Source organism: Octopus bimaculoides, chromosome 21, assembly GCF_046866305.1.
Source record: "Octopus bimaculoides isolate indiv1 chromosome 21, ASM4686630v1, whole genome shotgun sequence".
Classification (NCBI taxonomy): Eukaryota; Metazoa; Mollusca; class Cephalopoda; order Octopoda; family Octopodidae; genus Octopus; species Octopus bimaculoides.
Window position 1 is genome coordinate 23,955,559 of NC_142948.1, and position 24,000 is coordinate 23,979,558.

Here is a 24,000-nt window from a genome sequence, read left to right on the forward strand (position 1 = left end):
AGTGTTGTAGTAAATGCCAGTTTCAGTTTGTGACGTGTTGAGCAGGAGGAAACGTGTTTTATTGTAATTAACACAAAAATGGGCAGGACGATATTAGTTGACGAACATGTCCAGAAATATTTAGAAAAACTATCGTCTTTAGGAAGCTGGCACATAGGATTACTTATTGGACAGGTAACTAAATATTTGCTGTTTTATAAACATTAATTATTTTGTCTCTATGTCATTTAATTAAACTTTTTATTTTCACTTCTTCTCAATGAAACAATACCAAGTTGTGATAAACCATATGGTTTATTTAACGGGAAAAGTAATATATTATTAGATGTTGAGAATAAAGTGGGTGTATATTGATAAAGTCCCCGTTAATTTCTGATGATGTAAATTTATAGATATATAGGACCCGCACGTCGATACTAATATCGGTGACTAATATATATATCCATATAATATATATATATATATATATATATATTAGTCATATATACTTATATTAGTCACGCATACTGCATGTATGTATTGTCTATATCTATCTATCTGTCTGTCTATCTATCTATCCATAAATATATGTATGCGTGTTGTGTCTGTCTGTTTGTTTGTTTGTATGTATGTAGAAACGTGCAGTCTATTCATCTCGCTTCTAAGAATCACACTTGCGTTTTTAGAATTCTTTTATTTCAAATTAATCGGTCGCCAATTAACTCATGATGTATAATCTTTAGTTAATTATTTTTTTGTAATTATAAATTAACCTTGAAGGTGTGTATATAACCACCACTACTAACAATAGTTATTTGCGGTTACACCAACAACCAATGATGAAGTCTCCATTGAGTGGCATATCTGACTGAATTTAGCATCCAAATTCATCTCATAGCTACACACTAACATCTTAAAAACATAAAAAGGATACATTTGAAAATGTAGTCCTCGATATAATATGTTTGAAAAACGGAAGACAGAATGGTCACAGCTGAAAAGCCTTTGATCTTCTCGAGAGGTGCTGTATGTTAGTGTTTGACAATACTAATAGCAGCGTCAGGGATTATGTTGTGATTCGATTTGCTTTGACAGCTAAATTTCCTAATAATCAAGCTTAGGACACACGAGACAATGTAATTATGGATATACAAAAAAATGAAAGAAAGAAAGAAAAAGAAAAAAAATCGGCGTGATGGTCACGGCGAGAATGTCATTAATGTGGAAGCCGATGTGGGAATGAAACAACTGCAAAGGTAGCAGCCGCAGTATTTCTGAATTGGGATATCTGTGGAAGTTTCAGTACAATAATTATAATAATCCTTTCTACTCTAGGGGCAAGGTCGGAAATTTCGTGGGAGAGGGCTCGCCGAATGCATCGATCTCACTTGTTCAACTGGTACTTATTTTAACGATCCCTAAAGGATGAAAGGCAAAGTCGACCTTGACTGGATTTGAACTCAGAATTTGGAGAGGCGGGATAAATAATGATAGTTTCAAATTTTGTTACAAGGGAAGGGGGTGAGTCGATTACATCGATCTCAGTGTTCAACTGGTACTTATTTTATAATAATAATAATAATAATAATTCTTTTATTGGCCACAAGGGCTAACATAAAAGTAACATGAAATGACAAAACAGGACGATACAAAGGGTTTTAGAACGTGTAAATAAAATAACAAAGAGAAAACAAATAAAACTCCCAATAGGGAAAGGCGCTTTAAGGTTACTCGTGGAAAACCCCACAAAAGCCGCAGGTGCCCGACCAACAGGGCAAAAGCCCTTCTTTTATTTTTCACAATAATGATAATAGATCGTTCTAGAGCAGACAGGGATCACTCTTTCAGGTTATACAAGGTTCCATTTATAAACCGAATTACTTTAACAAGAAATTAAAAGGAACAAACTCTCATGGTTATATTTAAAATATTTATTTATACCCAGACATTTATATTTATATACACTTATTAAAAGAAGCATCAACCAACAGGACTCCAGTTACTGACCTGGTGAAAATCCGTTTTAATCTATAAAAGGATGTAGATATATTAGTTGCCGTCATAGTTTCCATAAACAAACAATGTTGTCTAGTCTAGTTTCCACTTGTGTGTAAAGAGGGTCAATGAACTGAAAATGATGTTAGAAACTTCAAAATTACTTTCTTTTCTTGTTGATAATGAGTCGTTCTACTTAAAACTTTAATCAAACCATTTTATCTCATTAGTACAAAAGATGCTAAATACTTTCGCGATATAACTTGGTACCTTAATTGTTGATCCTGAAAAATATTGGCAACGTAATTGTAGCGCATAAGAAACTCTACAATTGATATTTTAAGAGGCACAGATAATTCTGACGTTATAATAAATTACTTTTGTACTTTAATTGCATATTTAAAAGTGTACCTAACAGTTAATTAACACGCGATTGATATGCAGTAATTAATACACAATATTCGTAATCAAAAACTGACAAAAGATAATATTTAATTAGAACAACTTTTTGTTTCCATAGAGTGTAAGCCCTTGGTCTGCAGCTAAGTATGGTACCCTCCTGTATAGAACTGGCACCTTATGAGATATAAGTAAATTGGGGATGGAAGGGGCGCACTGGTTATAACCCTTTAAAGGCATTCTAGAGGTGAATGGAATTATCATAGATGATGTATACCTGTCGGTTTCATGATTTTTTTTTCCAACGAGGTTTTTCAACGTAATTTCAGCATAAAACACACTACTGTATCAGATGTTACAAAATTAAATCTTGTTGAGGTATCATTTTACCTTCAGTCAAATCCCTTGACTATAAGATATGATGACGTGGGGGAGATTTGGTTGCTATATCTAGCGGGCTGAACGTTGATTTATTACTTGAAGTAAGCGTATAGTTCTAAAGTTAATTTTATTTGCTTAATCATTCAATGAATGAAGACCTCTACACCTGCATTAGTCCACAACAGGCTGTATTCTTTACTACGCAGAGTATATTTTTGTAATGCGGCGATCGTGTAGTTTACGGAGCTGCAGTGATTGGTTGCTATAATCTCTATTGATTTACTATTCAGACTTTCTCAGGTATTGATTTTGCTGTTTAGCGGGTATATACTAATAAAGGATATTTTTACCTTATAAGGTTATCCATGGTCATATCTACAATCTCTACAGGACGGAGCCATTTCATAATAATATTGGCTTCAAATTTTGGCACAAGGCCAACAATTTCGAGGAAGTGGACCTCAATGCTAAACTGGTACCCCTAAATTATGAAAAAGAAAGTCAGTTCCGGCGGCATTTGAACTCAGAACATAAAGTTGGAAGAAACGTCGCTTAGCATTTTTCCGGCGCGATAACGATTGTCAGCTCGCCGCCTTGGCATAACTACAGATGTGTACCCCACCGATTTCGTTGCCTCATAACTTGCAGAATAATGGATACTTTTTAACGAAATTTTCAACAAATACCTCTTAGATACTGTGGATTCGGAGTATCTAGGGATTTATTGGAAAGAATTTTTCCGAGGGGGTGGGGAGAGGAGTTTCGGAAAATTCACACGATCCGACGTTTTTCCCTTATAACTTTCAAGAAAGTGGATATCCTTTAATGAAATTTTATACAAATACACTTGAAATGGCATATACTAGGATTATAAAGAAATTTGTGGGGAAAACGTTTTTCCAAGGGCTTGGGGGGATGAATTTGGAAAGAAACGGTGTTTCGGATCAGGAAGACCAAATAAGTTTGAACAACTCCGTTTTGACGGGGATTTTCCCCGTTTTTTTAAGCCACAGCCTTCGAAATGATGGGTGGGGAACATCTTTTTATGAAAAAAAGTTCTGAAAATGTTTTTGGTACCAATTCTCCCTCTCCTCCACCCTCATCATTCCACTCCGGACAGATTTTGGCCACTTTTATTTGCACTTCAAAACCATGGGAGGAAACCCTTTCGGTAACAAAAATATTTAAAAGATTGTAAATATTTTCAGAGGAAAAAGTGAATGATTTAAGGGAGATTTGGTTGTTGTTTCTAGCACATCCCAAGACAACCCTCCTCGTTTCTTTCTCACTCTCGCATGTTTTTCAGTATTTTTCTCCCCATAAATACATTTCTATGCTATAAAAAATAAAATTTGAAAAATGGTTTTTTTTTTTTCAACCCCACTCCCAGCCCCCGATTGTTTCTGTTTATAAATTAAAATATTGGAGAGCCTGAGGTCATTATCGGCATTTATACCCAGTGATTTAAAAAAGAGGTGTGTAAACGATAATTCATTTTACTAGCATACTTTTCCTGTTAGAAAATGTTTTTCTTACACGCACATACGGCTTCGCTTGATTGAGGTGGGGGTAAAAATTTAAATTACAATTTCTTTTTTTTGTTTATTTTTTTTTTTTTGTGCTTATATTCTATCAACGGGCCACGCGTGTGTTACTTCCGCATCATCATTCCATAAAAAATGGGAGAAAAATATTGAGAGAACATCAATACATGTGAGAGTGAAAACGAAAGGTGGTTTGGGATGTGCTAGAAACAACAGCCGAATCTCCCTTGAATCGTACACCTTTTCCTCTGAAAATATCTACAATTTTTTTTCTTCCCGAAAAGGCTTCTCCCGTGGTTTTTAAGTTAAAAACAATTGGCAAAAATCGGTCCGGAGTGGGATGATGAGAAAAAGGGATGAAAAATTTTCAAAACTTTTTTATTTATAAAAAGATGCCCCTGCTCATTTCGAAGGTTGTGGTGAAATAAAAAAAAATGGAAAAAATCCCCGCCAAAACGGACTATCTGGTCTTCCTGGTCCGAAACACCTTTCCCCACCCCATCGGAAAAAATTTTCCCCACAAATTTCTTTGTAATCGTAATCTATGTTGTTTGAAACGTATTTGTATAAAATTTCATCAAAAGATATCCATTTTCCTGATAGTTATGAGGGAAAAAAATTCGGATCGCATGAATTTTCCGAAACTCCTTTCCCCTGGCAAAACTTTTTTCACAAAAAATGCTCCCCCCCCCCATCATTTCGAAGGTTGTGAAATTTAAAAATGGGAAAATCCCTGTCAAAATGGAGTAGTTAAAACTTATTTGGTCTTCCTGATCCAAAACTCCGTTTTTTCAAAAGATATCCATTTCCCATAAAGTTATGAGGGAAAAAAGTTGGATCGTATGAATTTTCCGAAACTCCTCTCCCCACCCCCTCGGAAAAATTCTTTCCCATAAATCCCTAGATACTCTGAATCCACAGCATCTAAGCAGTATTTGTTGAAAATTTCGTTAAAAAGTATCCGGTTTTCTGGAAGTTATGAGGCAAATAAGTCGGTGGGGTACACATCTGTAGTTATGCCATAGCCTTAATAAAGAATAATGATTTTTTTCTTTATTGGCCACAAGTGCCGCACTCAAAACAAATGGCAACAAAAAACAAAGGACAGTAGGGGTTTACATGTAAAACAGAAAAACAGTAACAATTAATAATAAAATATTAAACAATAAAATTCTCCCAAAGGGAGAACTCCACTCCTGTACACCTCAGGAGCACATCAGGCAAGCACACCTTGCTTCTTCATTCCCTCTAGACTACTGGTTCATGCTGAGAGTAGGCCCAGTTACATGGGCCATCCTCACCTCCTTGACCGGTATTTCATCAAAAACACTGGTGGGCAGCACTTCCCTTTTCAACTTGAGAAAGTCAATCAGGTTTTGGCTGAAAAGGAAAGTATGTCTTCCTTTCAACCTCATCCACTACACTGCCTCTTTCATCATAGCCAAAGAAAGGCGACACTATGATCCTCAAGATAAACTTGGACGTCAGCCAGATCTGCTTTACATGTGCTGTTTGACAATGCTCCATGAGTCAGTAACTGGATGAGTGCTTGCAGAATAGTTTCTTCACCATGTGCATCTTGGTTAGACCATCTGACAGCATTTCCATGCCTGTAGAGCTTATCTTGAAACAACAGAGACCCATGTTAGTACTGTCAAGTCAGCGATTTCTGAAAATTATCCATAGGTTCAGTCCAAATGTCCTTTAGAAAAGACCAGCCAACTAATCTGACCAGAAATTTCTAGAGGATATCATTACTCTTGCCTACCACTAATCCCCTATAGAACCCCAAGGTGGAACTTCAAGGAATTGCTGGAGTTGTCACAGCTTCAGCACTTGTCTGTGCGTTATTAGTCACAGTAAATGGACCATCTGACAAATAAAACCTGTTCCTTTCATGGAAAGAGTGCTTCAGCTTGATCAATGAAGCAGGGCAAGGGACAAAAGTCAGGCAGTAGTAGATGATGGAGGCAAAGTCTGTTTTTTCCACCTCTGCCTGACCTTTCAGGAACAGCTTCCTCTTGGATCATTTCTGGGTTAGACTGGCCTGCTTTCTCGTCAGCACCTGAAGTTTTCATCCACCTGGAGGTCTGGATCAAACCAAACTATAAGTAATTTCACTGGTCTTATACTCCATTGCCCCATGACACTGTTGGGTGGCATGGACCTGCCTCTTCAGGTGCTAAGCTGCAGGTCCACCAACTTCCCCTGGTTAGTCTTTGCTCCTGTCATCACTTTATACTCCCTTAAAGTAGTGCTGGTGACTTTGATTTCTGAGATGTTCAGTCAACACTATTAGGTGACTTCATCCACATAAGCTAACACAAATCTACCACATCCTAATTCACATGGGATGCTCCTTGAAGCACCCCACTTCTGTAGCAATGGTTTGAAAGCCAGCACATACAGAGGGGATGAGTGTGGGCATTCTTAACACATTGAAAGTGCAATGCTAAATAATTTCAACAGGTAGTCATTTACTTTACCCACGGAGCAAATGTTGCTGTACATTGTAGTAATCCAGCCTCTGAAAACAGGCCCAAAAGCAGCCACCATGAGAACAGCCTCCAAATATTGGTGGTCAACCCTATAGAATGCTTTTACTTGATCCAAATCAGTCAGGGCCTTTACCTACCCTCTTTATGATGTATGGCATGAGGTGGAGGTTGTGGATAGATCTGTTTGGGATAGCACGTTTGCTGTGCATCACCAACCAGTCTATCAAGTGCCAAACTCTTGGCTAATAACTTGGCCAAAATCTTGTAATCTGCATTAAGTAGTTACAGGCCTAAAATTATCGATATGGTCCCCCTTGTTCAGGTCCTTTCTCAATAGCACCAACACATCAGTAGACATTTGCCAAGGGATCACCAAACAAGTCTGGCATATAAAGATAAAGCTTTGAATTGTGGACTTCTGTCTACTGGCCTACAGAATACCCTATCTAGATATGATCCAGATGACCTGATGCTGTTTGCCCATGTCCACATTGGTGCATTTGGGAAATTCAGTCATCACCTGTCAGCCACTTGGAAGCATTTGAGCAGGTTTATCGGGCTTTTACACCCACTCCCCTATCAGCTAGCCCCACACAATCCAGATATGCATCCACAATAGCATTCTAATTGCCCACAAGCATTAAAGAGTTGGATGTCTTGAGGAAAACTTCCAAATGCCTGAAGAATCCAGCTGCCCCATCCCAGTCAGGGCATACTCAGCAACTAGTCTAAAAGCACCACTTTCACTACCATTAGGTCTTGGACCACCACTTACTATCTGGATCCAGGAAGATTGACTGTATCGTGGGGCCCAGACCTTTTCTGAACAACACCCCCTGTCATTCTGGATCAAGTAAGAGAATGTAAAGATCTCAAGAATCATCAAAAATGGGTGCTAAGATGTGTATTAGAAATCCTGCTTTCACTGACAGCTACCACATCAAACCCAGTAACCTGAGGTCATTGATCAGGCAACCCTGCTTTCAGGGTGACTCCCGGTCACTTGCATTTATTCTACCCTCTCTTAAGATCACCTTGTTGATCAGTAAGAATGGAAGAAGAGAAAAGGTCACTTACTTTAAAGATTCTCTGGTTGACACCTGAACGTGTGACAATTCGTTTTCTGTATGGGGTTCTTTGGGGAAACCCTGCAGTAGCCAATTTGAGGCCAAGATGTTTAGATTCACAACATCATATGGAAAGCACTCCCTTATTTTCCTATAACAACAACTAATTGGTAGCATAACTAATTTCAGAACCTCTGGGACATTGGCTGTGTTGTTTGTGAAGAACTCCCCTTCTGTCTCTGTTTCCTCTTTGTAAGAGAGTATTCTTTATTCTTTTTCTTACCAACACAAAAGTTGGGTGCAACTTGTTGTGGGTGTGTTTATCTTCTGGTTTTCCTCTTGTGTGTGTTTGTTGTTATTTTATTTGTGTATTGTCTTTTTGTTGCTGTTAGTGTGTTTGTTTGTGCATTTGGAGTTGTTTGGGGTCAATGTTAAGTTGGTGCAGTTTTGTGTTTTGTTACTTTTTGATTTTTCTGTTGTTTTTCTTTTTGCTATCCTTCCCACCCACTTCCCCCTTGTCACCTGATATATGGCTGGAAAACCCCACCTCAATGGGGTTAGGGGTATGTTTTCTTCTGTGATTATATCTGTGATTTTGAATGTAGGTGAGGAGTAAACAGGGGCAGGCAGGGAGAGAAAGAGAGAGAGAGAGAGAGAAAGGGTTGATATGTCTCCTGGATGGTGATTATTTCTTGACTGTCAATATTCTTAGTTGCTACTCTGATCAGAGTTGATGATGTTACTGTTGTTGCTGTGATTGTGGATGGTGTCAATTTTTCTGTTGTTGCTGAAGATACTGGTCCAGTTATTATTGTCTTTCCTTCCTTTTTTTCCTTGCTCTGACAGTCGGTACCGCTTCTGTTGTTGCACAGTTTTGTTGAAGTTGTTGTTGCAGTGATGGTGTTGGTAGCAGTGGAAGTCTCTTTTCCTCTGTCTTCTTGTCATTGTTGGGGAGTAGAATGCCCTGGGGTTGTTGCTGGTCCCACACACATGGCATCTGTTTTCTGCATCCCATAATCACATGCAGCTCCCTCCCATTTTTCAGGGAAATCACAACTGGGATCCTTTCTAGATCCTCTGCTTTTTTATGGACTATCTCCAAGTCAGTCCCAGAAAAGATCTTCTGCTCTGTATGCTGCACATCAAGTAGCATGTCACTCTGCTTTAAGTCCATACAGCATAGCAGCCACCACAAGTCATACTCTGGTGGGATACCTTCAGTTTTTACTCAGGCTGTTCTTTGTACTTAGAAAACAGAGTGATGTCCTCACTCACCCAAGGGGACCATGGAGTGTTTCAGAGTGAGTACCTTGGTCTTGAATAAGATTTTTATGCTCCCTCCCATATTGCATGGCTCTGGACATGTACTGAATATCTTCCTATATTTTTTAAGGCCCTTTCCACCTGACCATTAGTTGAATTCTCTAGGCAGCATCTTCTCGCAGAGATGCACCAGTAGCATGTTCTTTTAAAAATATTTTGAGAAGTCTTGGCAAGGGTTCTATAAACACTTTCTTTCCCTCAGTCTTTCTATAACAAGCTTCCCCCTCTAACTTTCACTGCTTATCTTTGAGGGAGACTATGATTAGTTACGTTTGCTTTACTACACCTGCAAAAGTGGGTTTGCTCTCGTTGTTGTTGTTACTGCTGCTTCTGAACTTGTTACTGCTGATATTATACAAAACACCAACCAAAAGATTCATAGTTCTCTCCATAATGAAATATAACAAAAATTAGACACAGGAGGTAGGCCCAGGAAGACCTGGGATGAGGTGGTGAGGCACGTACAAGCACCCACTACACTCTTGGAGTGGTTGGCATTAGGAAGGGCATCCAGCTGTAGAAACTCTGCCAAATCAGATTGGAGCCTGGCATAGCCATCTGGTTCACCAGTCCTCAGTCAAATCGTCCAACCCATGCTAGCATGGAAAGTGGACGTTAAACGATGATGATGATACCAGACAAGTGAAAACATTAATTTAAACAGAGACTACGCAGTATTATCAAAAATACATCTTATGTATTCTGCAGTGAATAATGATAATCATCCTTGTAGACACAAAGCCTGAAGATTTTGGGAAGGGGGTTAGTTGATTACATTGACCCCAATGCACAACCAATACTTATTTCATCAACCCCAGAAGGATGACAGGCAACGTTGACCTCAGCAGAATTTGAACTCTGAATGTAAAGACAAACAAAATGTCAAGCTTGCTGGTGATTCTGCTAGCTCAATGCCTTAATAATAATAATAATAATAATAATAATCCTTTCTACTATAAGCACAAGGCCTGGAATTTTGGGTGAGGTGGGGGAGCAGTTGAGTAGATCAACTCCAGTACGCAACTGGCACTTAATTTATCGACTCCAAAAGCATGAAAGGCAAAGTCTACCTTGGCAGAATTTGAACTCAGAATGTAGTGGCAAACGAAATACCACTAAGCATTTAACCTGGTAAGCTAACAATTATGCCAGCTCACTGCCTTAATAATATTAATAATAACATTTTCAAATTTAGGCACAAGACCAACAATTTCAGGGGAAATCAGTTATATTGACACCAGTACTTGATTGTTACTTTATGGAGAAAAGGCAGAGTTGACCTTGGTGGAGTTTGAACTCAAAGTGTAAGGAGTTAGAAGAAATGCTCAGAACATTAAGATGGAGGAAATGTCACTTAGCATTTTGCCTGGTGTGCTTACGATTCTGTTAGCTTGCCACTTTATAAACAGAAGAAATACTGCATAGTGACTTTTCTGATGCCCTAACAGTTCTGCCACATCATAGTAACCAGAAGGAATTTTGCAAGACACACTTCTACCAATCCACCCTGTTAGATTGATGAGTTTTTTCGTTGACTCTGTAAGAACAAAAGGTAAAAGACGATTGCTACTGTCTGTGATCAGAGTATTGTTTGGGCCTAGTTCAGTTAGGGCTGAACCACTGCAATAATTAATATTTGTTTTTGTTTTGTTTTTTAGCTTTATTTGTTGTGTTGTTAGAAGTTTGCTTTCTAATCACATGGTTTCTGGTTCAGTCTCACTGTGGGGCATCTTTGGCAAGTGTACTCTACTATAGTCCTGGGTTGACCAAAGCCTTATGAGTGGATTTGGCAAAAGGAAATTGAAAGAAGTCTATCATGTGTGTGTTACTGTCTCCTTGCCATGACTGTGTGATAGTTGTAAATGAGTAACCCTGTCATGCTAGCAATGTCTTTTGTTTCCTATCTTCTGTGAAAACATGTCTTGTGATGGGGAAAATATTACCTGACTTGAAAATAAATGAGAGTTGGCAATAGAAAAGGCATCCATCTGGCTGTAAAGAATCTGCTTCTTCAATAAATTTCATCTGATCCATGAAAGTAGGGAAAATCACCATCATTATCACCATCATTTAATGTCCATTCTCCATGCTGGCTTGAGTTGGATGGTTTGACAAGAACTGCACCAGGCTCTGTTGTCTGTTTCGGCATGGTTTCTACAGCTGGATGTCCTTCCTGATACCAACCACTTTACAGAATGTAGTGGGTGCTTTTTATGTGGCACCAGCACCAGTGAGGTCACCAAGTAACTTCCAAGGCAAAGACTCTTGGCTAGGACAGGGAATGACACTGAGGGCAGTGGCTTTATGTTTGTTGAATGGTTAAAGTATAATTGGGAGATTGAGATGAAAGAGGTGTTAAATGATGATAATGGTTAATTAGTTTGTTTAATTACTTTGATTTTTTTGATTAATTACTTTGTACTCAAGAAGACCTGTCCTCCACAGCAGAAGTATTAAGACTACATTCCCTAGTGAAGAGGATTGTCCTGTGTTGGTGCCACATAAATAGCACTTGTGCTGTTGCCACATAAAAGTGCTCATGGCAGTGCTACATACCTAGGCTTGTGCTGGTGGTGCATTAAAAGCACCCAAGTATTAAGAAGGGTATCCAGCTGTAGAAACCAAGTCAAATCAGACTGGAACCTGGTGCAGCTCTCCTGCTTGCCAGCTCTGGTCAAACCATCCAACCCATGCCAGCATAGAAAACAGATGTTAAAGGATGATGATGATTCTTCTAGTTGCCTGAAGTCGATTGCTTTATTTTATTTTTGTGTTATTATTTTCTGTTTTGTTTTAATTCTAGTTCACTCATCAAAAGAATTATGTCCTGCATGCAACTGTCACCCCAGACCCTGTGGAAGATGAAGTGTCTGACATGGAACAGGAGACACCGGCACCAAAGAAGACCAGTTCCAAACCAAAGAGCTTAGAAGAACTCAATGACCAATGGCTTGCAACACATGCCAAACAGGTACGACTACAGCTACCACAAGGTATCACACTGCATCTCATGTTGTTGCTTTTATTATTGCTGTTAGCCAGCTCCAGGTTAGGACTTTTGAAGGTGATTGAAGGTACTCCAACCGTGACTATTCAATCATTTAGTATACCAGTGTTCTTACTTTTTATGATGGGAGATTAGGCTACTATTTCTAGCAAGATGAGCAACTGTGTAGTGACTCTTTCCATCCTTCCCTCCTCTTTCTCTGGTCAAGAATTTCATGTGCAGTTCCACTATGACCTTACTAACCTCATCTTGTTTGTTGTTAACACAACATTTCGGCTGATATACCCTCCAGCCTTCATCAGGTGTCTTGGGGAAATTTTGAACCTGGGTTCTCATTACTAAGGTATTTTTCGATTGTTATTATTATTAATATTCAGGTCACTGCTTGGAATCGAACTTGGAATCTTGGGGTTAGTAGCCCGCACTCTTAACCACTACGCCATATGCCTGTCAAATGTAAATAATGTACATAGTTCCTCATCTCTTAAATATAGAACTCCACTTCTTCAGTCCTTCCTCTCTATAATGCAATCCTCTGGAATTCCCTCCCAACATATTTTTATGTTTTTGTTTTTTTCTCCTGCCTTAGATGCATCATAGCAGTGTAGTTAAGGAGCTCACTTTGCAACTCTGAGGTTTTTGGTTCAGTCCCACTGTACAGCACCTTGGGCCAACCAATGCTGTGTAAATGAATTTGGTCAATGGAAATTGTGTGGAAGCCTGTATATATTTGTGTGCATATCTTTGTGCCTGTACTTATCAACACCATTCCCATTGCCTGCTGCTTGACAACTGATGTTGGTTTGTTTATGTCCCCCTAATTTAGCAGTTTGACAAAAGAAACCAATAGAATATGTACCAAGCTTAAAATAAGTACTGCAATTGATTTATTCAACTAAAACCCTTCAACGTGGTGCTTCAGCATGGCCTTGCTTGCTGCTTGCTATCATGCTCTTGCTTGATGGGGTTTGGGTTGTCCCAGGTTGATGGTCCCAGAGACATTGTCTTGTGTAGAGCCAGCCAGGTCCATCAGTACTCTCCATCGCTGGTGGTCCTGTGCAAGCCTCTCTGCATCCTCCAAGGTGACATTGAACTTCTAGAAATCTTCCTTAATCATGTCCAGCCATTTGGTGCAAGGCCTGCCATAAGGCCTCTTCCAGCTCACAGCTGCTGCATCAAATGAGAGTAAAGCCCTGGTAGGATGATCTAGTGGGAGACAGAAGACATGTCTGTGCCAGCACATGCAACAGGTAGCTATGAGGTGGGAGGTTGAAGGTCACAGTTTAATAACTGAAACAAGTATAATATAAAAGATCTGTCAATTTGCATCTGTTCAAGAGGAAACATTAATTGTGGAAATCTCACCAGTCTTGGAAGACATGTGAAGGCCATAGAGATTGTCCCTTTCTCCAGATGAATCCTACCCCACAAAAAGTGATTATTTTAGTCCCATAAAGAAATTACTAAAAGATAACTCATCAGACTTGGCTATGTGGTTAAGAAGTTTGCTTCTCAGCCAAATGGTTTTGGGTTCAGTCCCACTATGTAGCACTTTGGGCTGACCAAAATTATGTGAGTGAATTTGGTAAATAGAAACTGAAAGAAACTCATGGTGTTTGTATGTGAGTGTAAAAAGCCAATCCATACATGACTATCTTTTTTTTTTTTTCCTCAGGTACTCTGTATCTCTCTAGATTACATCTACATTATCCAATGTATATTATTTTTCAAAAGATGGTTGGAGTGTGAATTTAGGAAGATTTGGCTGTTGTTTCTAGCAGAGTGCGTGACTGTGAATAGCTACTCTCAATGGATCATGTATGCATTTTGTTGTCTTTGAACTGATCAGTATTCTATATTACTCTCTCTACTTAGCTGTTAAGAAGTTGTACCAGGATGATACTTGTGATAGAGGAACATTAAATTTCCTTTTTCTTTTTCTATGGCTTTGTATGACCCCAGAAACTGAAGAAGGAATGTAAGTTAGAAACCATGGGTCAGGGACTACTCTCAGACCAGAGACCTGGGTCTCAATGCTTGCAACATGCTGGACTTCTCTAAAGGCATACCAAGTGCTGGTGATATTACTAGATGTGTCTATGTTTTTTTGGGCTTTGTCAGTAGCAAGTATCCACTGGCAACCACATCTAGCATTCTCACCACCACTGCCTGATGATTTCCATCTACCACTAATATATATATTTGTGTCATTTAACACTATACATTTATAAGAGATATTATCTTGACAAATACTGCAATTAATTTGGCTTTCCTCGATGTGTCTCCTTTAACCCTTTACCATTCAGATCAGCCATATCCAGCCTAAATATTTTACCTGTTTTATGTTCAAGCCAGTCAGATGCAACTTCTCACACCTACCCTAGAACGTCCTTCTAAAACTAAGAAATCACATCACAAAAATTTCAAAGCTGCAAGATGATGCATGATTAGTTCAAAACAATGTGAATAAACATTACATTTGACGGAATAATCTGAATGCTAGAGGGTTAAGTGTGATACACAGATTGCTGTACAATTTCTTATTTCTCCTGTTTGTATAATTCATTGTATTATATTGATAGGTGACCAGAATGTTACCTGGTGGATTAGATGTGCTAGGTGTGTTTGCTGTTGCTCCTCTACAGATGTTGAGTCGGTCGGAGCAAAAATTGAGACAGGTATCCAAAATTCATTTTCCATTTCTTACGTTATTTAAAATAAGAATAAAGTTAAAAAACTGATAAATATTGGACTTTCTAACAATGTTATTTTACTGTTGCTGATGAGCCCCAATATGGCAAGCCTATGATAAAAGGTATTCTGGCCATGACAGCCTGTCTGTTAGGGGCATTGACAACTACATTATCCAATTTGTCTTTTGTTCATAACTGTAGGCTGAAATATGAGGAAATTAGGCTATTTTTTGCAGACCAGGTGACTACATAAAAAATCCCCTTGTTGAATCACTTTAACATTGTGATTTATTTATAAATTATTCAATTTCTGTTAGCTTAAACTAATTGTCAGTATTATAGACTTTGTTTCTTCTGATAGTTTTGAATGATTCCAATTTGAATGATTCCAATTTGAACTTGGTCTATTTCAATCCAGCGTACTTAAACCTTGGTTCATTTGAACTCAGCCTGTTTAAACATGGGTTCATTTGAATCAAGTCTGTTTGAACTGTACTTCATTTGAAACCAGCCAGTTTTAACTGTGCTTCAATAGAACTCAGCCTGTTTGAACCGAGGTTTGTTTGAGCCTAGCCTATTTGAACCTTGGCTTGTTTGAAGCTCACCTGTTTGAACTGTGCTTCATTTGAAGCCAGCCTGTTTGAACCTTGGCTTATTTGAATCTACCCTATTTGATCCTTGACTTCTTTGAATCTAGCTTGTTTGAATTTTGGCTTATTTGAACTTGTCCTATTTGGTCAAGATTTTTTAAAAACTTTGCTTAAACCTGCTCAGTTTGAACTTGGTCCATTTCAACTTGGCTTGGAAACTATTTAAATGTTTTATCAAACATGAAGGTAGACTTTTAATTTGATAAATGCTAATGTTTTTACACAGTGGTATCACTCAATGTCTATGTAATTATCCCATCTTATGACTAATAATGACTCCAAAACATAAACACAAAGCTACAGATTTGGTAGCAGGGGAAGGGTTGGTCAATTAAATGGTCTACAGTTCTTGACTGGTATTTTATCAAACCAGGAAGGATGGAAAACACCTGTTGACCTAGGCAGAATTTGAACTCAGAACATACCAACAAATAATATCTAATAGAAACACAAGGCTACCAATTATGAGTTGAGGGATTTAGTAGAAAAACTTATCCCCAGTTCTTGACTGGTACTTCTTTAATTGACCACAAAATGATGCAAAGCATGGAATCTAAAGAGGCATCACCAAATATTAAAAGGATGTATATCATTATGCTGATTCTGTGATTCACTGGTCCTGTTTGGAATATCAAAATGCTGCTACTAGTAGTAGTAGTAGTAGTAGTTGTTACTGCTGTTGTTTCAAATTTTGGCATAAGGCTAGCAATTTTAAGAAGAGTGGAACTCAATTCTAGTACTTGACTGGTACTTTGTTTTATAGGCTCAGAAAAGATAAAAATCAAAGTCAATCTTAATGGGATTCGAACTCTGGACATAAGGAGCTGGAAGAATTGCCACTAAGCATTTTGTCTGACATGCTAATAATTCAGCCAAGGATGGTTTGACAGGATCTGACAAACCAGAGGACTGTATGGAGCTCCCCTGTCTACTTTGGCATTGTTTATATTGCTGGATTACTTTCCAAATGCCAACCAATTTATAGAATGTACTGGGAGCCGTTTTTATAGCAGTGAAGACACTTGGCTTAGTGGTTAGGGTATTTGACTCACAATTGCGAGCTCATGAATTTGATTCCTGGCAGCATATTGTGTCCTTGAGCAAGAAAACTTGATTTCATGTTGTTCCAGTTCACTCACTTGGCAAAAAGGAGTAGTGCGTGTGTTTCAACCATATTCTGTGTCTCATTGAATCTCCCTGAGAACTACATTAAGGGTACACATGTCTGTGGAGTTCTCAGCCACTTGCAGGCTGTTCTGTTAACCAAATCAATTGGAATCCTCATCATCACAACTGATGGAGTGCCAGTTTTTATGGCACCAAAAACCAGTGTATCTTTCAATCATCTTTCTTGTTCAGGAATATAAATGTAAATCATAAATTGTTATAATTATCATTAAATATTACACGATAATATATTATCCTTTTATTTATTTTTTCTTCCCCTAATCTCTCTTCAGATGTTATTTGCAATCCAGAAACTTCTAATAAAGGCTCAGTTAATTTTTACCAAAGACTTTTCCATCAACGAACGTGTCATTTTCCAGATGTGCTCAGTGACCAAAAAGTATCCTTTCACATTATTTTAGTATCACATTTCTTTCTTTATTCATCTATTTTGTATCACGTTTTGTATTCCCAGCTCTGCCCTGGTTGCTCCTACCCACTCTTCTCCAGTGTGAGTAACTGCGTAGCTAGAGACCTGTTCTTTTCTGTCCCTTCATTCATTTTCAAGCATAATCCTTCCTTGCTTTCTCTATTGTAACTCTGTTCATTTGAAGGTTAACCCTTTAGCATTTAAACTGGCCATATCAGCCCAAATATTCTCTCTGTTTTATGTTCAAACTGGCCTGATCCAGCCTCTCACATCTATCCTACAATGTCTTTCTAAATATAAACAGTCACATCATTGAAATCTCGAAGCTATGAGATAATGCATGATTAATTCAGAACAATGTGAACAAAGAATAAAAAATTTTGAATGGTACAACAATGCACTATAATACAAAAAATGGACTATATACCTGTAGTGACGTCAATAGCAGACGCCATTTCCGGAGAGTTTATCCACGCATGCGCAGGGACTAGTTCCGGAAGGAACACAGGAAGAGTCTCATGCGCATGCGTAGTCATCCATATCCAAGCTTTCGCGCTTATTTCACCCTCTTTGCTCGCTGGCCGTCGAAGAGCCTAGACGTCGCAGCAGCTCTCTCTAACAACCCAACTCTGGAGCTACACAAATAACCACGCAACTTCATTGATGGCGTCTCAGTAACCAAAGGGCGAAGTGCTGCCGAATTCCCTCCTAGTGTGAGCAGAATTCTATTGTAATAAATATTGTTGTGTTGATAGTTTAGAGCCTGCGTTCCGTTGTTTCTTCAAGAAATTTAATGTACGGGAGCGGAGTACACCTATAGTCCAATGATATTTCAGAATACATTTCCTTCTTCAGATATTCTTAGATGGAGTAGCGAAACATTACATTTGACAAAGAAATCTGAATGCTAAAAGATTAATCTTTGTCTTGTAAGCTGTATGGTAACTTCATTATTGTTGGTGCCATGAAAAAAAGTACTCAGTACACTCTGCAAAGTGGTTGGTATTAGGAAAGACATTCAACTCTTGAGACCGTGCCAAAGCAGACATTAGAGCACAATGCAGTCCTCAGACCTGTCAGATCTTGTCAAACTGTCCAACTGATGCCAACATGGATGTTAAAAGATGATGATGGTGATGGCCAGACGTGTTTTTATGACAGGTTCAAAACAAAGATCACTGCTTGAATGACTGTGATACTCATTTACAACTATCACACAATGTCACGACACAGAGGCACATACACACACACACACACACACACACATACAGCAGGCTTCTTTCCATGTTCATCTATGAGGTCCACTCACAAATTTGCCCAAGGTGCCATGCAGTGGGACTTACCTTTATTACCTTTATTACACACACACAATGTTATACACTTTTTTTTATCTAATACTATTTCAAATGTGAATGTTGACATCAACAATATATATTCATGCACTCACACACACTATGTATATTATTGTCATCATCATCGTTTAACGTCCGCTTTCCATGCTAGCATGGGTTGGACGATTTGACTGAGGACTGGTGAAACCGGATGGCAACACCAGGCTCCAATCTAAATTTGGCAGAGTTTCTACAGCTGGATGCCCTTCCTAACGCCAACCACTCAGAGAGTGTAGTAGGTGCTTTTACGTGTCACCCGCACGAAGGCCAGTCAGGCGATACTGGCAACGGCCACGCTCGAAATGGTGTCTTTTATGTGCCACCCGCACAAGCCAGTCCAGGGGCACTGGCGACGATCTGAAAGAAGCACACATTTTCTTGTTATACTTAAATGCATGCATACATGCATACATACATCCATGCATGCATACATACATACATATGTACATACATACATACATACATACATGTTCTTTTCCTTCTCTCCAGACCTTTCCTCTTTCTGACAAAGTACCATGCTCAAAATGTCACACACTCTCTTTTTCCAATCTTAAACTGAGCATCAACCTAATACATTCACAGTGTACGTCCTTTTGACTTTTGCTATTTTTATTTTTGTTTTTAGTTTTGATTTGCCTATATATATATATATATATATATGTGTGTGTGTATACGTGCACACATACTCACACACACACTATATGATCTTATTTGAAAATCATTGAGATTGAGTTTTGAATAAGATCTAGAGGAAGATTGAGTCCTCAAATGATTTTGTATCAAAGACCTTAAATGACTTGTTATAAATTCTGAGTAACTTCAAGTATTTTTTCCTTTATTCGACCTATCAGATACACATGTCGTACTTTAGACATCTTAAATCTCAAAGTAAGTATCACTACATTTCTAACGATTTTCAAAAAAAGGATAAGAAAAAAACGTACCTCCTTATTTGTAGCAAAAATATGGTAATAAATAACTTAAAATTATGTAATTTAAAAATTTCCATCTAATTTGTATTCCAAATACCAGCTTAATTATGAGGAACTTATTTCACTAAATCCTTCATTATTTTCAAAATTAATTAAAACAAAGGCAATTTATTTCAGTAGATTTATGGTAACAAAATGGCTTTCTCTGAAATATTTAAACTTTTTATTCTTTAAGAGTTCTCTTCAGCCAGCAGACTGGAAATGTCAACAAATCACAGACAATTGGAATAAATTAGAAACTACTGTAGCTATAGATTTACCAATTATTATAACGAAACAGATGAAGAGTAGTAACTTTATTAAGAAAATTTTGGTAAGTTGTTCATTATTATTTTTATTATAGTTGACTGTATCAGTTGTATTCAGTCTGGTTTATATTTGATAATGGATTTGATCACAGCTATGGGGCTATGATCAAATCGACTATCAAATATATACCAAACTGAATACAACTGATAGAATCAACTAAAATCTTTTAAAGGCAGTGCCCCAGCATGACCACGTTCCATTGACTGAAACCAGTAAAAAATATAAAATTATATAATGGGTTTTGACACATTCTAACTATAACTGACCACTTTGTTCCCCACCACCCCAGGGTGTACCTTGGACTGCTTTATCTTTTTTCTTATTTTTAGTCCCCTACTAACCCTCTTAGAACAGCTCTATGATTGATGAAAGACATTCCAGTTATGACCAGTCCTCCAGACTCTAACTTTGACTATGTCATCAAATAGGCACCTTTGTCGTTGTTTATGCTCACTTCACTAGATATGGACTGTGTGGTTAAGAAACTATCTTTGCAATCTTGTGGTTTGGGGTTCAGTCCCACTTTGGGCAAGTGTCTTCTACACAGGATATTATTTAGTTGTAGGCTGACCAATACCTTGTGAGTGAATTTGGTACAAAGAAACTATGTGGAAGCCCATCATGTATATAAAGAGTAAAATAGTAAAGACCATGGGATTGTACCTTGAAAGTTCCCCTCTGAGGCATAAGTCCAGACAAGGTTGTTTGTGGAAGACCAGCAGTTGCCCATGCATACCAGTCTCCCCTCTCCATGCTACTGATGTTGTCTAAGAGAATGACAAAGGCTGATATAGCTTAACACTGGTGATGTCTCTACTCATTTCTACAGCTGTGTGAACTGGAATAGTGTGAAGTAATGTGTGTTGCTCAAAGACACAGCACACAGGAATCAAACTGTCCAGGAATCAAACTCGCAATCTTACAACTGCGAGCCCAATGCTCTAGCCACTGAGCCATGCACCTTCACGTCATGTATGTGTGTGTGTGTGTGTGTGTGTGAGCTTGTGTTTGTCTCCCTCATAACTTGACAACTGGCACTAGTTTGTTTACATCCCTGTAACTTAGCATTTCAGCAAAAAGAAACCAATAGAATAAGTACAAGACCACATCCATTTCCTTTGTTCAACTAAAACCCTTCAAGGTGGTGCTCCAGCATGGCCACAGTCAAATGACTGAAACAAATAAAAGAATAAAAGAAATATATGTATACACACACACACACACACACACACACACACACACACACATATATATATATGTAAGTATTGGGGTCAATTTATTTTGACTAAACCCTTCAAGCAGTGCTCCAGTATGTCCACAGTCCAATGATTGAAACAAGTAAAGGATAAAAAATATGATTAACAATTTTTGCTGTATTCACCAACAAACATATTATCCTCATTTAATGTGCTCAGTTTTATCTTATAGTATTTTGTCTTGAAATGTCTTCCAGACTGGAATCCAACCATTTTGTGACAGTGTTTGGAATGGAATGGTTACCATAGGAAGTCAGTTAAGGAACTCAGAACAACAACTTTCCAGTAAACCATCATGTGAAAATCAAAAAATTCAACTCCAAAACAAAAGTTTGAATCTGAAAATTTATAAAGTGAATTTGTTGTTGCCACATGTAAGTTTCTCTCTCTCTCTCTCTCTCTCTCTCTCTCTCATTCTTTCTCTCTCTCTCTCTCATTCTCTCTCTCTCTCTCTCTCTCATTCTCTCTCTCTCTCTCTCTCTCTCTCTGTGCGTGCGTGTGCGTTTATGTGTGTGAGTGTTTGTTTTTGTGTGTTGTTGTTTAATCCAGTTCAACTTGAAAAAACTATGTATATCTAGGACTGCTTCATTCAATGTGTCCTGCTTCTTCTAAGACTATGATTTGAGGGAGATTTGACTGCTCTATTTGGAAGACCATAATTGGTTTATGTATGCTTGTACAAATGAATCTTTCTGAATTTTCTTTCGATTATTCTCACCTTACCATTTTTTTCTCCCCCAGGAAGACAATCAATCAGCCGTTGCCATTACCGAATGTTCCTCCAGTTTATGGATTCGAGGGGTCATGACAATTTGTGCCTATGTTAATCCCAAAGCCACTGTCCAAGAAGGCATACAGGTAAGAAAGGAAAAGAATTGGAAATTGAAGATCCATTCTTTTTTTTTTTTCCTCTCGTATTGGCACAGGCATGGCTGCATGGTTAAGAAGCTTGCTTTGAAACCTTGTGGTTTTGGTTTCAGTCCCACTGTGTAGTACCTTGTGCAAGTGTCTTCTGTTATCCCAGGCCAACCAATGCACTGTGAGCGAATTTGGTAGATGGAAACTGGAAGCCTGTTGTATATGTGTGTGTTTGTGTTTGGTCACTTCTTGACAACCAGTGATGATTTGTTTGCATTTCTGTAACAAAGCAGTTCAGCAGAAGAGACCAATAGAAGTACCAAACTTCAAAAACAAGAAGTACTGAGGTCGATTTGTTTGACTAAACCCTTCAAGTTGGTGGTCCCACAAGGCCACAGTCCAATGACTGAAAAAAATAGAATATTCTAACGTGTTTTTCATAGATCTGAAAATTTCTGTCGAGTGTGACTTTTGCTTCACTCAAATCAGCCGTAACAGGGAGGTATGAAGTTATCTCTCATACTGCCTTAATCCAGGTTGTTAATCTTTTAATATGTATGTTAGGATGCTTAGTTTAGCAAGTGTTGCTGACAATTCTCTGTGACCATTCTCTCTGACAACACCATTGCAGTCATGTCTGCAAGGCACACCTTAAGATGCCATTTATTCTGGAGTGTATTTGCTCCTCCCCAAGCTTCTGCTGCTTAATTCCACCTCTTTTTTTTTCATTGACATAATAGTTGCTCAAATCAGCAATTGATCAAATTATGGCAAATATTTAAGATAGAGAAAAATATATTGTTTTCTGTTTCTCCTTCTATTGTATTTTCCATTTGTTGTCACTGTTTATTGTTTCAGTCATTTGACTGCGGCCATGCTGGAGCGCCACCTTTAGTCGTGCAAATCGACCCCAGGACTTATTCTTTGTAAGCCTAGTACTTATTCTATCGGTCTCTTTTGCCGAACCGCTAAGTTACAGGTACGTAAACACACCAACATCGGTTATCAAGCGATGCTGGGGGGACAAACACAGACACAAACATATGCACACACATACATATCTATATATATATATATACATATATACGACGGGCTTCTTTCAGTTTCCGTTTACCAAATCCACTCAGAAGGCTTTAGTTGGTCCGAAGCTATAGTAGAAGACACTTGCCCAAGGTGCCACTCAGTGGGACTGAACCCAGAACCATGTGGTTGGTAAGCAAGCTACTTACCACACAGCCACTCCTGCACCTGTTTATTGTTTGTTAACATTTTGTTTGTGTATACATTTTATGCATTTGAATTCTTCTTTTTTCATGAGAGTTACCATCATCATCATCATTGTTGAATGTCCGTTCTTCATGTTGGCATGCGTTGGACCAACTGGAGAGCTGCCTGGGCTTCATTTATCTGTTTGGCATGGTTTCTATGGCTGGATACCTTTCCAAATGCCAACCGCTTTACAGTGTACTGGGTGCTTTTACATTCCACTGGTACAGGCACTTTTACGTGGCACTGGCACGGGTGCTTTTATTGGCACCAGCATGGATGCTTTTACAAGACATTGGCATGAACGCTTTTATGTGGCACTGGCACCTACAAGCTTGCAAGACTAAGATCTCTCAGCTGAGAGAGGGATGTAGAGGACACATGCCTGTATGTATGGCTGGCCACGATTTTACTATATCATTTTTATTGATTGAAATAATTATTAGTTGTCTTTTCCTCTCTGCATAAGTATTTCTAATCAAATAAACACTCACACAAATATGCAAGAAGGCTGCACTACTTGCAGCAATTCTTAAATAGTGGATGGATGTGGTCCCTGGTCACTAGGCATATCTTTCTGCAGCTTTCCCCCCAGATGGAACTGTAGTTCTGAGTGAAACAAAGAAAGGGACCAGGTGACTGGCATTTGGGACGCCAGCAGACACTCACCAAATTTTATTATTTGGGTAATGAGATAAGACGATGTTCTACTCTTGTAATCTATAGAAGATTAGTAGTGCTTTGTCACTTCCATTATAGCTTTGAAAAAATAACTGTTAAAATCGAACTGCACTC

At 38.4% G+C, this 24,000-nt stretch overlaps 1 protein-coding gene across 2 annotated transcripts in view; it reads left to right on the plus strand.

Moving 5' to 3' along the window:
- Nucleotides 1–24,000, plus strand: part of LOC106879069 (protein odr-4 homolog) — a 34,307-nt gene that overhangs the window by 553 nt on the left and 9,754 nt on the right. Inside the window, exons 1-8 of one of the 2 annotated variants that reach the window (XM_014928496.3) lie at nt 1–174; nt 11,990–12,157; nt 14,776–14,871; nt 16,997–17,103; nt 19,376–19,412; nt 19,692–19,829; nt 21,279–21,455; nt 21,823–21,939. The exon at nt 1–174 is cut by the window's left edge and continues 553 nt beyond it. In XM_014928496.3, coding sequence (XP_014783982.1) covers nt 79–174; nt 11,990–12,157; nt 14,776–14,871; nt 16,997–17,103; nt 19,376–19,412; nt 19,692–19,829; nt 21,279–21,455; nt 21,823–21,939 — 936 coding nt within the window. In that variant the 5' untranslated portion in view covers nt 1–78. Of the gene's footprint in view, nt 175–11,989; nt 12,180–14,775; nt 14,872–16,996; nt 17,104–19,375; nt 19,413–19,691; nt 19,830–21,278; nt 21,456–21,822; nt 21,940–24,000 lie in introns of both variants that reach the window. The other variant, XM_089338932.1, reaches the window with a different exon arrangement.